This window comes from Ranitomeya imitator, chromosome 4 (assembly GCF_032444005.1).
Source record: "Ranitomeya imitator isolate aRanImi1 chromosome 4, aRanImi1.pri, whole genome shotgun sequence".
In the NCBI taxonomy this organism is placed as follows: domain Eukaryota; kingdom Metazoa; phylum Chordata; class Amphibia; order Anura; family Dendrobatidae; genus Ranitomeya; species Ranitomeya imitator.
Window position 1 is genome coordinate 28,369,553 of NC_091285.1, and position 15,345 is coordinate 28,384,897.

Sequence of the window (15,345 nt, forward strand, 5' to 3'; positions counted from 1 at the left end):
AGAGAGCTAAATAATGCACGCCTCAGCTGCTGCAGAACCTCATAATACACCTCAGCTGCTGCAGAACATCATAATACACCTCAGCTGCTGCAGAACTTCATAATACACCTCAGCTGCTGCAGAACCTCATAATACACCTCAGCTGCTGCAGAACATCATAATACACCTCAGCTGCTGCAGAACATCATAATACACCTCAGCTTCTGCAAAACATCATAATACACACCTCAGCTGCTGCAGAACCTCATAATACACTTCAGCTGCTGCAGAACATCATAATACAGCTCAGCTGCTGCAGAACATCACAATACACCTCAGCTGCTGTAGAACATCATGTAGAACATCTCACCTGCATGTATCTTATCTTTATAGGAAGGAGCCGGTGAGAACATCCCCATATTAATGTTGGGCAATAAAACAGACATTGATAAAGAAAGAGAAGTGCCCTGTGGTCTGGGGGATCATCTCGCTAAGGTGAGAACTGATCTATTACATTTCTATCATCTCTCACTGTCTTGCTCACTACATTTTGGGGATATCTCATGCATATTTTCAATCATTTGACCAATGCATCGTCCATAGCGTTGTCTCATCCAGACAAACCTTTTCTACATGTCCTTTAATCTATATATATATATAATTGTCTAAGGTCCACTTCCATCTGTTTGTCTGTCACGGAAATCCCGCGTCACTGATTGGTCGCGGCCGGCTGGGCACGACCAATCAGCGACAGGCACAGTCCGGCCACTAATTTGCCCCTACCTACTCCCCTCCAGTCAGTGCCCCCTCCATACTCCCCTCCAGTCAGCGCCCACATAGAGTTAGCAGTCCGTTAACGCTGCCATTACCCCTGTAAGTGTGACCAACTTTTTACTATTTATTATTTATTAAAAATAATAATAAAGAAAAAAAATCGTTATATTCTCACCTTCCAGTGTCCACGGCAGCCTTTCCCCCTCCTCGCGACGCTCCGGTCCCAAGAATACATTGCGGCAATGAGTCCATATGATGTTGCGGTCTCGCAAGACCGCTACATCATCACGTGTTATTGCCGCAAGGCATTACTGGGAAGGGAGCATCGCTAAAGGCCTGGGCTGAATCCGGGGGCCCCCGGAAGGTGAGTATATAGCTATTTTTTATGTTAATTCTTTTTTAACAGGGATATGTGCCCACATTGCTATATACTACGTGGGCTGTGTTATATACTGCGTGGGCTGTGCTATATACTGCATGGCTGTGCTATATACTACGTGGGCTGTGCTATATACTACGTGGCTGTGCTATATACTACGTGGTTGTGGTATATACTACGTGGCTGTGGTATATACTACGTGGGCTGTGTTATATACTGCATGGGCGGTGCTATATACTACGTGGGCTGTGCTATATAATACGTGGGCTGTGTTATATACTGTGTGGGCTGTGTTATATACTGCATGGGCTGTGCTATATACTACGTGGCTGTGCTATATACTACGTGGCTGTGTTATATACTACGTAGATGTGCTGTGTGCTACGTGGCTGTGCAATATACTACGTGGCTGTGATATATACTACGTTGCTGTGCAAAATACTACGTGGCTGTGCAATATACTATGTGGGCTGTGCTATATACTACGTGGCTGTGCTATATACTACGTTGCTGTGCAATATACTACGTGGCTGTGCAATATACTATGTGGCTGTGCTATATACTACGTGGCTGTGTTATATACTACGTAGATGTGCTATATGCTACTTGGCTGTGCTATATACTACGTGGCTGTACTATATACTATGTGGGCTGTGTTATATGCTACGTGGGCTGTGAGACTCTTTAACCTGGGGCCCTCAAAAACCTGGAGCAGGCCCTGGCTTCACTGATTGGTCGCGCCCGGCCGGCCGTGAACAATCAGCGACAGACGCAGTCCGGCCGCGAATTAGCGCGGGATTTGAACCAAGCTTTGCTAATTGGTCATGCCCGGCCGGTCGAATCCTGTGTATTCATTGCATTATTCTGAAATCATCATAAATAAACTACATACATATTCTAGAATACCCGATGCGATAGAATCGGGCCACCATTTAGTATGTAATAAACAAGGGTCTTCTGCTCATCTGAATGGACATCTCATTATTAAGATAGAATTATACATTAGCCCCTCAAAGTTATGGGCAAGAAGTTTTCACATATTCTCTTGTCCACAAACAAACACCCAGAAAAAACATCCACTATTGTCGCAAGCTAAGGGGGATATTACGTAGACCCAGCTGCCTGCTGACTGTAAACACTGGCTGAAGAGGTAAAGTCATAATGTTCTGCTCCAGGCCCTTGTGATTATAAATGAACATCAGATTTCACATACATTATCAATTAGCTCTCATAGACCTAATGAGGCTGGTGTGCTTATTAAGAACATCCATTTCAGAATGGCTCTATAATCCTTTCTAAAAGTCTATACTCAATCTCCACTTTCCTAACATGATTAACAGCTCCTCAGTGTCCCTCCTCCCTGCCCCTGCTGAATATCCTCCTACTTAGTATGATTGACAGCTCCTCAGTGTCCCTCCTCCCTGCCCCTGCTGAATATCCTCCTACTTAGTATGATTGACAGCTCCTCAGTGTCCCTCCTCCCTGCCCCTGCTGAATATCCTCCTACTTAGTATGATTGACAGCTTCTCAGTGTTCATCCTCCCTGCCTCAGCTATATCTCCTCCTACCTAGCACGTTTGACAGCTCCTCAGTGTCCATCCTCCCTGCCTCAGCTGTATCTCCTATTTAGCATGATTGACAGCTCCTCAGTGTTCCTCCTCCCTGCTAGTACTGGTGTGGTCCATTATTCATGTCCGTCTGGCATATGTATGTACACTTGTTCGTGTCCGTGTGTATCATCTGTGTGCCATCTGTGTGCACCATTAGTGTGACAAGTACTGGAATAGAATGAAGAATACAAATGACAGATGTTTAAGTGTTAGGTGTGCAAAGATAGATAGATGGATGTCAGTGAGATATATATCAGTGCCTTGAGAGTGTAGTTTTCTGTATTTGTATTTAGCAGAAAAATAAATAAATAAAAAAAAATGGTGTGGGGTTCCCCTTAGTTTTAATAACCAGCTGAGGAAGAGCAGACAGCTGGTGGCTAGTGTTATTATACTCAGAAAGGGCCAATATCCATGGAGCTTCCCAGCCTATTAATACCATCTCACACCTGTCTGCTTATCCTTTACTGGTTATTAAAAAGGGGGGACCCAAGCCAAAAATGTTGCAGGGTCCTCCTATTTTTAATGACCAGCTAAGTTTAAGCAGACAGCTGAGGGCTGATATTAAAAGGCTGGTAAGGCGCCATAGATATTAGTTCCCTCCCAGACTAAGAACACCAGCACTCAGCTGCCCCCAAAATGGTGCGTCCATTAGATGCGCCAAGTCTGGCACTTAGCCTTGGCTCTTCTCAATTGTTCTGGCGTGATGGCAATCGGGGTAATGGTTTTGGGGTTGATATCAGCTGTGAAGTGTCAGTCAAACACACGCACAGAGAAAAGTTAATGACCGCCGATACGTCTTTTTACTGACCTGAGATATAAGAGAATATCCTCCCCATACAGGAGACAATCCAGCAGTGGTCGGCTGTACACTATAGCTGACAACTTGCTGCATCAGCCGCGATCAGTGTTTGCACCATCCAAATCTGTTTAACCCCTTAGATGCTGCTGTAAATAATGACCATATCATATAAATGGTTAACAGAGTGTGGGGGGCTCCCTCTTTATCCCAATTGGTGCCCTCAGATCATGATTGCGTGGTCCTGATGTTTGTGATGGCAATTCACGACCAAACAGCGGCCTTAGAGTCTGACGGCTGTTGTAACCTGTTCAGAAGTTAGCGACATTTCGGTGGTAAAAATACACATTCTCACTTCTGTCATGTCACTTTGCATTAATTCCTACAAATCACCTGAAGGGTTAATAAGCTACCAAACAACAGTTTTCAATATGTCAGGGGGTGCTGTTTTTAAAATGGTATCACTTTTGGGGGTTTCCCAATATATGGGACCCCTAAAGGCACTTCAAACATGGATAGGTCCCTAAAAAAATAAATTTTGTAAATTTCCTTGAAAAAAAATGGAAAATTACTGCTACTTTTTTAAACCTCCTAAAATGCTAACAAAATAAAATAACATTTTACAAATTATGCTGATGTAAAGCCGACATGTGGGAAATGTTATTTATTAATGGTTTGCTGTGGTATGACCATCTGGATTAAAGGGATAATCATTCAAAGTTTGAAAATCGCTAATTTTTTACAATTTTTCTCAAATTTCTGATATTTTTTTTAAATAAATAAACACAAAACATATTGACCTTAATTTACCATTATCATAAAGTACAATATGTCACAAAAAAAAAACAATCTCAAAATCACTGGGATTTGTTGAAGCGTTCCAGAGTTATTACCACATAAAGTGACACTGGTCAGATTTCAAAAATTTGGCTCTGTCACTAAGGGGTTAATTGCAAAAGTCACTCCCCGACAATTAATCTCTTTTACCGATTCATTACCAAAAATAAAAGAAATCCACGGGGTCTTCCGTAAATTCATAATAAGGAGGTCCTACAACAATCCCCGACTCATCTACATCCGGACGCTGTGGTTGAGATCAGTAATGTGACCGCTCACCACGGCCGATGGAACACACTGAGAGTATCATGAGAGTCCGGCTACTATGAAGAGCGCTGACATCAGTAAGGTTACCGCAGGTCATAGCTGGTGGTTCTCAAGGTAAGCTCTGTGTAACACCTCTCTATTACTAACCTCAGGGCTTCATGGCAGCTGTGATTTTTGGACAAATCACAGCTGTCATCAAACCCATATACTACCCCGATTGCCACCGCACCAGGGCATTTGGATGAGCACCAGAATTGGCGCATCTAATATGATGTGACAATTCTAACGTGGCTGCGGGCTTCTATTTTTTGGCTCAGGATGGGCCAATAACCATGCATTGTCCCAGCCTGATAGTAGAAGCCCAGAGCTGTCTGCTTTATCTGCGCTGGTTTTAAAATATAGGGGTAACCCCACTCCAGTTTTGTTAAATTTATTTGATGCACTGACTACAACTATCATCAGCGTCGCCTGGTCTCACTGATTGCAGGAAGACCAGATGAGTAAGATGACAGTTGTAATTAGCGCTATTCCCAGGCACCGTGTACAGACTACAACTGTCTTCATCCTTGGCTGGTCTCCCTGCGATCAGCGAGACCAGGTGACACTGATGACAGTTGTAGTTAGCCTATTCCCAGGCGCCGGGTGCAGACTACAACTGTCATCAGCGTCGCCTGGTCTCACTGATTGCAGGAAGACCAGATGAGTATGATGACAGTTGTAGTTAGCGCTATTCCCAGGCGCCGTGTGCAGACTACAACTGTCTTCATCCTCGGCTGGTCTCCCTGCGATCAGCGAGACCAGGTGACACTGATGACAGTTGTAGTTAGCGCTATTCCCAGGCGCCGGGTGCAGACTACAACTGTCATCAGCGTCGCCTGGTCTCACTGATTGCAGGAAGACCAGATGAGTATGATGACAGTTGTAGTTAGCGCTATTTCCAGGCGCCGGGTGCAGACTACAACTGTCTTCATCCTCGGCTGGTCTCCCTGCGATCAGCAAGACCAGGTGACACTGATGACAGTTGTAGTTAGCCTATTCCCAGGCGCCGGGTGCAGACTACAACTATCATCAGCGTCGCCTGGTCTCACTGATTGCAGGAAGACCAGATGAGTATGATGACAGTTGTAGTTAGCGATATTCACAGGCGCCGTGTGCAGACTACAACTGCCTTCATCGTCGGCTGGTCTCCCTGCGATCAGCGAGACCCGGTGACACTGATGACAGTTGTAGCCATCACCCAGCACCTGGGAACACTGCTAACTTTACTGCTTTTTCCAGCCATGAAAGCTTTTAAATCTGGTACATGTCGCACAGATGTCATCCGTGTGTCATCAGTGTACGGCACGCATTTCCTCTGTGCTGTCGGAAAAAATTGGACATGTCTGGGGGGTTTTCAAATGGACACATGTTCCCTGTGAAAAACCTGACGTGTGTACCACCATTGAATAGAATGGGTGTACGTGTGTCCGTACTTGCGGGTCTTAAAAAACAGACCACGTACGGATTAAAAAAAAATGGACGTGTGAAGTGGGCCTAATGGTAAACGCACTCAGAGTATTTTTGCGGCAGTCAGAAACAATGAGCTTTCTAGTAGAAACTGTTTCAGAAAAGGCTCTTTTTTTATGGAGAGTTTTTGAATGAGTTTTTTGTTGCCTAAAGTTTTTTGAAAACTTTTTTTTAGCTCAAAAGTTGTTTTTTTTTACAGCCTTTTGATTGGACAGTGCCCAGCTTAGAAGATTCCACCAAGAGCTGTTTCAAAGAAGTGACATGCACTTTCTTTTTCTTTTGCCCCTCCTGGCATTTTTCAAGACCTGTAGTGGAAAAAAATGCTCGAAAGTCTGAATATCAGCCGAATTTACCAAATGACACTGCAGGCGCACATATTTCTTGCAGCAATCACTGTAGGGGAAAGGTGGTATTACATGTCAACGTAAGGGTGGAGCTGCTTAATTAATAGAAGAGGGGCTGAGACCCCCAATGTACGAAGTCCATCTATGACCTCGGCCGACATCTTTTTATTTTTCAGGACTGCAGCTTAATTTTCTATGAATGCAGCGCCTCCAGTGGACACAATGTGAAAGAATCAGTTCTGCATTTAGCAGCGTAAGTCATGTTTGCTGATGCGCCCATTCATATTATTTTATTTTTAGGTCTCGCTAAAAGTATTGACTCTCCCGCCAAAGATCTGGCAAAAGCTGCCAATGATCACTCTCGATCCTCAGGGGTCTTCCTATCTCTAGAATATGTCATCACCTTATTATAGGGGGGAAGAAAACTTCTGGGTCAAACTTTTTATTTTTATCTTGGGGTAACGATTGCACCCCGTAGGTTATCCTCATCATGCTGGTGATAGATGGTATAAAGTGTAAAACTTTTTCTAAAAAGTAAGAGACAGCTTGCCTCAAAGTAAGGGATGGCAGGCCAATTTTGCTCAAATTCTGGAAAAAGAATTCTTCCTGTAAATCTTTTTCTTTACAGAAAGTGGGGGCGGGTTTTTGCCTCTTCACAGGTAGTGGCTCAATGTTTTTACCTCACTATAAGAAGTGAGGACGGGTCTTTGCCTCTACAGGAAGAAGGGGCTGGTCTTTTTTCACTCTTCAGGAATTTGTTTTTCTTTAGAAAAGTAGGAGCGGATCTTTGTCACTCTAGAGGGAATGTATATGGGCTTTGTTTCTCTACAGGAAGTGGGGACAGATCTTTTTCTCTATACAGAAAGTGGGGAAAGAGGGGGCAGGTCTTTATCACTCTAGAGGGAGAGTATATGGGCTTTGTATATCTACAGGAAGTGGGTCTTTGTCTCTCTACAGGAAGTGGGGGTGGGTCTTTGTCAACAGGAAGTGGGGGCAGGTCATTGTTTCTCTACAAGAAGTGGGGACAGGTCTTTGTCTCTTTACAGGAAGTGGGGGCAGATCATTGTTTTTCTACAAGAAGTGGGGACAGGTCTTTCTGTTTCTCTACAGGAAGTGGGGGCAGGTCATTGTTTCTCTACAAAAAGTGGGGACAGGTATTTGTCTCTCTACAGGAAGTGGGGGCAGGTCATTGTTTCTCTACAAGAAGTGGGGACAGGTATTTGTCTCTCTACAGGAAGTGGGGGCAGGTCATTGTTTCTCTACAAAAAGTGGGGACAGGTATTTGTCTCTCTACAGGAAGTGGGGGCAGATCATTGTTTCTCTACAAGAAGTGTGGACAGGTATTTGTCTCTCTACAGGAAGTGGGGGCAGATCATTGTTTTTCTACAAGAAGTGGGGACAGGTCTTTCTGTTTCTCTACAGGAAGTGGGGGCAGGTCATTGTTTCTCTACAAAAAGTGGGGACAGGTATTTGTCTCTCTACAAGAAGTGGGGACAGGTCTTTCTGTTTCTCTACAGGAAGTGGGGGCAGGTCATTGTTTCCCTACAAGAAGTGGGGACAGGTATTTGTCTCTCTACAGGAAGTGGGGGCAGGTCATTGTTTCCCTACAAGAAGTGGGGACAGGTATTTGTCTCTCTACAGGAAGTGGGGGCAGGTCATTGTTTCTCTACAAGAAGTGGGGACAGGTATTTGTCTCTCTACAGGAAGTGGGGGCAGATCATTGTTTCTCTACAAGAAGTGGGGACAGGTCTTTCTGTTTCTCTACAGGAAGTGGGGGCAGGTCATTGTTTCCCTACAGGAAGTGGGGGCAGGTATTTGTCTCTCTACAGGAAGTGGGGGCAGGTCATTGTTTCTCTACAAGAAGTGGGGACAGGTATTTGTCTCTCTACAGGAAGTGGGGGCAGGTCATTGTTTCTCTACAAGAAGTGGGGACAGGTCTTTGTCTCTTTTCAGGAAGTGGGGGTAGATCATTGTTTCTCTACAAGAAGTGGGGACAGGTCTTTCTGTTTCTCTACAGGAAGTGGGGGCAGGTCATTGTTTCCCTACAAGAAGTGGGGACAGGTATTTGTCTCTCTACAGGAAGTGGGGGCAGGTCATTGTTTCTCTAAAGGAAGTGGAGGTGGGTCTTTTGTATCTCTACAAGTGGGGCTAGGTCATTGTTTCTCTACAAAAAGTGGGGACAGGTCTTTGTCTTTCTACAGGAACTGGGGGCAAGTTATTGTTCTCTAAAGGAAGTGGAGGTGGGCCTTTTGGATCTCTACAAGAAGTGAGGGTGTTTGCCTCTCTACAGGAAGTGGAGGCAGGTCATTGTTTCTCTACAAGAAGTGGACACAGGTCTTTGTCTTTCTACAGATAGTGGGGGTAAGTAATTTTTTCTCTAAAGGAAGTGGAGGTGGGTCTTTTGTATCTCTACAGGAAGTGAGGGTGAGTGTTTGTCTCTCTACAGGAAATGGGGACAGATCTTTGTCTCTCTACAGAATGCGGGGCCATATGTTTTTAAGCAATTATGTGCTACAATTCTGACAAAATCTCCTTGATGAATTGGACACAAGTCCTTGAGTTCCTAATTTTCATGAATTTATCTTTTCCCAGGATTCTGAAAGAGCAAGAAGATAAGATAAAGGACAAAACTGTCCGTCTTCTCGACTCAACAAAGAAGAAAAATTGCTGTTCCAGACAGTAAACTACTATTTTTTGCCTCGCCAACTATTTGTACACTACAATTCCTGGAATCTGCACCCGGCTCAACTTTTATGTAGTATAATACTACTCATTAGTATCTTATTAGTCTGTCTCATATTTCAGTTAGTCGATGATAATATGGGGATAAAGAATGAAACAGAAAGCAATAATTTTATAACTTATAACATTGTTGTTGGTTTTATATTATTTTATGTTGTTATTGTGATTTGTATTCACTATATATCATTTTTATGACTTTTATGGCGAAACTGCATGCCGTTGTCCCGATAATGATACATGACATCAATGAGACTTGTCTTAGAAGAACTTTTTGATTGGAAGTCAACACAATGAAGCTGATGAACCAATCGCTGCTGGATTAGAGATTGTTAATATGTACGGTTGTAGGCAGGGGTAGGGCTAGTGGTTCAGCGGAGGAGGGACTTTCTGAGCTATATCAGTTCCTTGTTCTGCCTCCTTTCTTTTACTTACTCACTCATCAAGTTTGATTGGTGGGACTCCATCAACAGGTACCCTTATTGATACCAAGCATCAGCAAAAGGATGATATGTGCTGCTCCTCTTATTCCTCTGAAAAGAAATAGAAAGTTTGGGGTGTGTCTATACATGCTGGCCAATCGGTACCAGACTTTGTAGGGACACATCCTGTTAGCAAGGTGAATGGTAACACCCAGTTGACTATTTATTTATAAATATTCAGAACCAATAACTCTTTATTTCTTTTTGTCTTCTTTCTTAATTTTTTCCTGCTCTTGTCAGGCTATGTGCCTACGTTGCGGATTCGTGTGCGGATTTTTCCGCACCGTTTTCAAAAAATCCGCAGGTAAAAGAGCTACACTAAAACTGCAAGTAAAATATTAATTATCAACGACCGCTCATGTCACTGCAATCCATGGCCTCATCAGGGGTTTGTCTGAATCCCATTTATAGGGGGATCAAGGCAGAACACCCCCCAAATGTGCTGCAGAAATGCAGTGTGAACAGGGCCTTATCCCACAAGTATTCGGAATAAGTGATTGTTTAAATACATAAATCTATAGTAATTAATATTATAACTTAGTAAATACATTACCACAGGCTAGTTTTATCTGGCTTTATTCTAGCCTACTCGAAAAACAAAACCTGGACACCCACAATTGTACTGAGCTTTATGATAGGCTAAAAGACAATCAGTAGATCCTCAGGGGCGGGGCCTTCTTAGTCATATTTATTGCATACTTTCTTTATCTTTGGTAGTTGAAGGGTAGGTTTCAATTCACTGATTGTGAAAGAGGTAATTTCACATTCCCTGGTGGAATATTCTCTGGCTATACTTTTTGGGAAGTGTTGTCCTTATGTCAGCAAATACATTATTTGTGATTAGCATTAGCTTAGATAATGAATTTCTTTGATAAGAGCTAATCTAAGGTATTATGGATGTTTGTCAACAGACTGTTGACTGATTCCAAGAAAATACAGAGGATTTCTGTAGACAAGTCTAGGCTAGGCTAGAGGTTGTTTATATATGTAAAATGTGTCCAGAAACATTCAATAACGTATTTGCTTAGAACCTTGATTAAAGACAGGGTAACTATCTAAGAGACAGATCTATTTTTTATTTTATTTTTATAGAATAGATTTCTTACTATCCTGATTAAAAAAGGCAAAATATTATATTATTACCTACCTATAGTAATAATCATGATAACTGAGTAAATACATTACCTCAGGTTTTACTTGGCTACATTTTAGCCTACTAAGGAAACTGGACTCCCATAATTATACTGAATTTTCTGATAAACTAAAATGCACTCAGTAGGTCCTCAGGGGCGGGGCTTTATTTAACTTTTTTTTATAGAATTTCAAAATCCTTGGTTGATTAGAGTACTTAAAGGGTGGATTTGAATGAAGGTCTAAGATAGTGAACTAGGGACTACTACTACTAGGGAAATAGTACTTGGATCCCCACAATTGTAGTGGGATTTATGTTAAGCTAAATTAGATCCTCAGGGGCGGAGCTTTATTTAACTTTTGTTTTGAATTTCAAAATCCTTTTTTGCAAACCTGTTCATGATACGTTTATCAACACACTGTCGACTTATTCTAGGGGAAACCAATTTGTTCCTGAAGTCAGCACTAGACTAGAGAACATACTGGAACTCAAGGAGAGCAAAAAATATTTTTAGATAGATTATATCTATATGTAAATGATGTGTAAAATGTGCCCATAAGCATTAAAGTATTTGCTTGGAACTTTGAATGAAGACAGGGTGAATACAATAGAACTATATTTTTTATTTATAGAAAGGATTACTTATGATTACAAAAAAGCAAAAATTATTACATTTAAATATTTCATGCTCTATTGTTTATATTAAATGTAAACTATAAGTTTTTCCCAATTTTATTGTATTGTTTTATGTGCAAATAAATTGTGTTCCCCTTTTGTATGTGTATAGATTTTAATAAATCACCTGATATTTTATTTGTGGCTTAATTATAAAGTAAGACCAAGCTACACTTTATTTCACCTTCAAATGTTCAACCTCTGTACAAAAACTTAATTTGAACTTCTTACAGTTCATCTCCATCTTTACTCTTCAAAGGCCTAAAATCTTCGGAATTTTTTTCCCATAATATCTTTAAAATGATTGGCTTTAAATACAGAGCTCCAAATATTCTGATTTCCTGCAGCCACCACAAGAGGGAGCTCCGGAGCATGTTGTATACTTTTTCTTGAGCTCCCTCTAGTGGCGGCTCCTGGCAGCCTGTATATTAAAATAGGAGAGAATTGGCACACTGATCACAAGATATACAATGAACACCCCCTTGTTTAATCCCCCCAAATAGAACGTAGACATTTCATAGTATTTTATCACTTTATTGCCATAATACAAGCATCTCAATATCAAACATTCCCATCAAGGACTTCAAACCACGACTGACGCCATTGAGTAATATACATGGAATATTTGCTCATCTCATTTATTAGTTATTTCCAACATAAAGAATTCATGACATTATGAATTTTTTTTTTTTTATTATTCATCTCCTCTTGTCGTGAAGCTGATCTGTCTTTCCAGTGACCGATTTCCTTTTTCGGAAGTATCATTGGCTTCAAGTATGGCAGGTAGAGGGGTAACGAGACTCGGTCTCTTGTCCTAACGCATTTTGTAATCGTGAGATATAGAAGCTTCGCACAACTGGCCTTTGAAATCCAATTCTACCGTGAAATCCAGATCTCGCTGTAAAGAATAGCAAATATATTAGTTTCTGAGAATGGTGACCATTGACAAGATTTAGGCTAAGGTTTCATGTACGAGGCTGTATTACAGATCAGTTATACGCTGTCTACAGCTCAACGTCGGACAAACCTTAACCCTTCTCCACCTTGGGATTTTCCATTTTTGCCTTTCCATTTTTTTGCTCCCCTTCTTCCCAGGGCCTTAACTTTTTTATTATTTTTCTATCAATATGGCCATGGGAGGGCTTGTTTTTTGCAGGACGAGTTCTACTTTTGAACGACACCATTGATTTTACCATGTTGTGTACTGGAAAAACGGCAAAAAAAACTCCAAGTGCTGTGAAATTGCAAAAAAAAGTGCAATGTGGAATTGCACTTTTTTTTGCAATTGTTTTTTTTTTCACCATGTTCACTAAATGTTAAAACTGACCTGCCATTATGATTCCTCAGGTCATTACGAGTTCATAGACGCCAAACATGTCTAGGTTCTTTTTTATTTAAGTGGCAAAAAAAAATCCAAAGTCTGTAAACCCATCGGTCCCCCCCGTGATCATGTGATGGGAATGCCAATGGGTGGGATTAGTGACGCATGTTAAATGCCGCTGTCAGAGATTGAGATGTTAACAGCTACGGGTGGATGGCGATTAGGGGCAAATCTCAACTGATTAAATCAGCTGTCATGTGCCAGAAAAGATGTGGGCTCCAACGCTGAGGGGGAGGCGGCCTATGACGTACATATACGTCATAGGTCGTAAAGGTGTTCATTTCCCAGAAGATCATGCATGGTCTATAAGTCTCCTCACTCTGACATGCCAGGCTTGGCTTGTCACTCTCCACAAGGAGAAATGTTGCCCCTTAGACCCCAGCAGGTCTCCTGGGCACTAATGAAACCTGCAGCTCTTCTGGACGGTTCCTATGTGTGATGTTAGGATGCCCCTTATGTTGCCACTGACCACATTGCCCCATAATGTGATACTTATCACGAGACCCCATATGATGCTTATGCTTTGAATTATTGGATTTCTAAGCCTTGACAATGTGCATTTTAGTATTACATCATCGTCTCGGATTAGCTGTGGATTTCCCACAGAGCAAATCAAAGCTGTAAGTCTACGGTGAACATCCTTATATTACAAGTGGATATTATTATACCGCTATGTCCTCTGTATGGGAGAGTGTCTCATCAGCTGACAGTCAGCAGATCTTAGAAAATTATTCTCCTTCCTTCATTTTAGAGATCAGCATGACCAATGAGGTGCATGAGCATTTGTAGAGGAAGCGCAATGCCAGCAGCCATGTGTCGCTCGCTGCATCCTGCCTACTGAGCACAATATCCTGTAATAATTACCTTTCTTTTTTTTTTTTATAGGTAATCATTTATTTTTGTTGCCCAGAGCTGGGGCATACATAAAAGAATTTGCCCCTTTTTTGGGCAACGCACACTTACAAACTTTTAAAAAGGAGAAATCAATAGTTGCCAATTTTGTATAGAATAAACCCGCTCCTTTTGCACTCACTGAATACAAACCTTGATCGTTAGGACTGGAGAGATGAGAAATTCTAAAAAATTTGATTTGGGTTCAATTTGGCTAAAACAATTCTTTTGATTTGTTGCAAGTGAATCGGAAGTGACCTAATAAGTAGGGTTGAGCGAAACGGGTCGAACATTTTCAAAAGTCGCCGACTTTTGGCTAAGTCGGGGTTTCATGAAACCCGATCCGACCCCTGTGCGGGGTCGGCCATGCGGTACGCGACTTTCGCGCCAAAGTCGCGTTTCAATGACGCGAAAAGCGCCATTTCTCAGCCAATGAAGGTAAACGCAGAGTGTGGGCAGCGTGATGACATAGGTCCTGGTCCCCACCATCTTAGAGAAGGGCATTGCAGTGATTGGCTTGCTGTCTGCGACGTCACAGGGGCTATAAAGAGGCGTTCCCGCCGACCGCCATCTTACTGCTGCTGATCTGAGCTTAGGGAGAGGTTGCTGCCGCTTTGTCAGAAGCAGGGATAGCGTTAGGCAGGGTCCATTAACCACAAAACCGCTTGTGCTGCAGCGATTTGCACTGTCCAACACCACCCTCGGTGTGCAGGGACAGTGGAAGTTTTTTTTTTTTTTTTTTTCCCCTCAGCGCTGTAGCTCATTGGGCTGCCCTAGAAGGCTCCCTGATAGCTGCATTGCTGTGTGTACGCCGCTGTGCAAACCAACTGCTTTTTTCAAAGCACAAATCCTCTTGTTCCTTCCTTTCTGCACAGCTATCTTTTTTGTTTGTCCACACTTTTTATTTCATTTGTGCATCAGTCCACTCCTTATTGCTGCCTGCCATACCTGGCTGAGATTACTGCAGGCAGGGAGATAGTAGCTGCCTGCCATACCTGGCTGAGATTACTGCAGGCAGGGAGATAGTAATTGTAGGACATTCCCTGTTTTTTTTTTTTTTGGTGGGAGATTAAGATTGGCAATTTGGCATTTCTGCTAGAGTGCCATCCCTGTGTGTGCCATCTCTCTCACATAGTGGGCCATAGAAAGCCTTTTCATTTTTCTGTATTTTTTTTTGTGGGGTGTATAAATTCTCCCTGATAAAAATACAGTGGGAGATTAATATTGGCCTTTGGGCTTGTGTGCCAGTCCTGAGTGTGCCATCTCTCTCACAAATAGTGGGCCATAGAAAGCCTATTTTATTTTTTTTGGGGTTTTATAAATTCTCCCTGAAAAAAAGGGAGATTAATATTGGCCTCTGGGCTTGTGTGCCAGTCCTGAGCGTGCCATCTGTGCCAGCCCTGAGCGTGCCATCTCTCTCACAAATAGTGGGCCATAGAAAGCCTATTTATTTTTTTTTTTGGTTTTATAAATTCTCCCTGAAAAAAAGGGAGATTAATATTGGCCTCTGGGCTTGTGTGCCAGTCCTGAGCGTGCCATCTGTGCCAGCCCTG

At 42.4% G+C, this 15,345-nt stretch overlaps 2 protein-coding genes across 4 annotated transcripts in view; one reads left to right on the forward strand and one right to left on the reverse strand.

Annotated features, from left to right (window-relative positions):
* Window positions 1–11,650, forward strand: part of CRACR2A (calcium release activated channel regulator 2A) — a 118,732-nt gene extending 107,082 nt beyond the window's left edge. Inside the window, exons 16-18 of one of the 2 annotated variants that reach the window (XM_069763438.1) lie at window positions 373–474; window positions 6,669–6,745; window positions 9,085–11,650. In XM_069763438.1, coding sequence (XP_069619539.1) covers window positions 373–474; window positions 6,669–6,745; window positions 9,085–9,175 — 270 coding nt within the window. In that variant the 3' untranslated portion in view covers window positions 9,176–11,650. The other variant, XM_069763437.1, reaches the window with a different exon arrangement.
* A 389-nt stretch (window positions 11,651–12,039) lies between these two features.
* PRMT8 (protein arginine methyltransferase 8) overlaps window positions 12,040–15,345 on the reverse strand; it is a 219,167-nt gene continuing 215,861 nt past the window's right edge. For both annotated transcript variants that reach the window (XM_069763439.1, XM_069763440.1), the window contains exon 10: window positions 12,040–12,418. In XM_069763439.1, coding sequence (XP_069619540.1) covers window positions 12,335–12,418 — 84 coding nt within the window. In that variant the 3' untranslated portion in view covers window positions 12,040–12,334. The remainder of the gene's footprint in view (window positions 12,419–15,345) is intronic.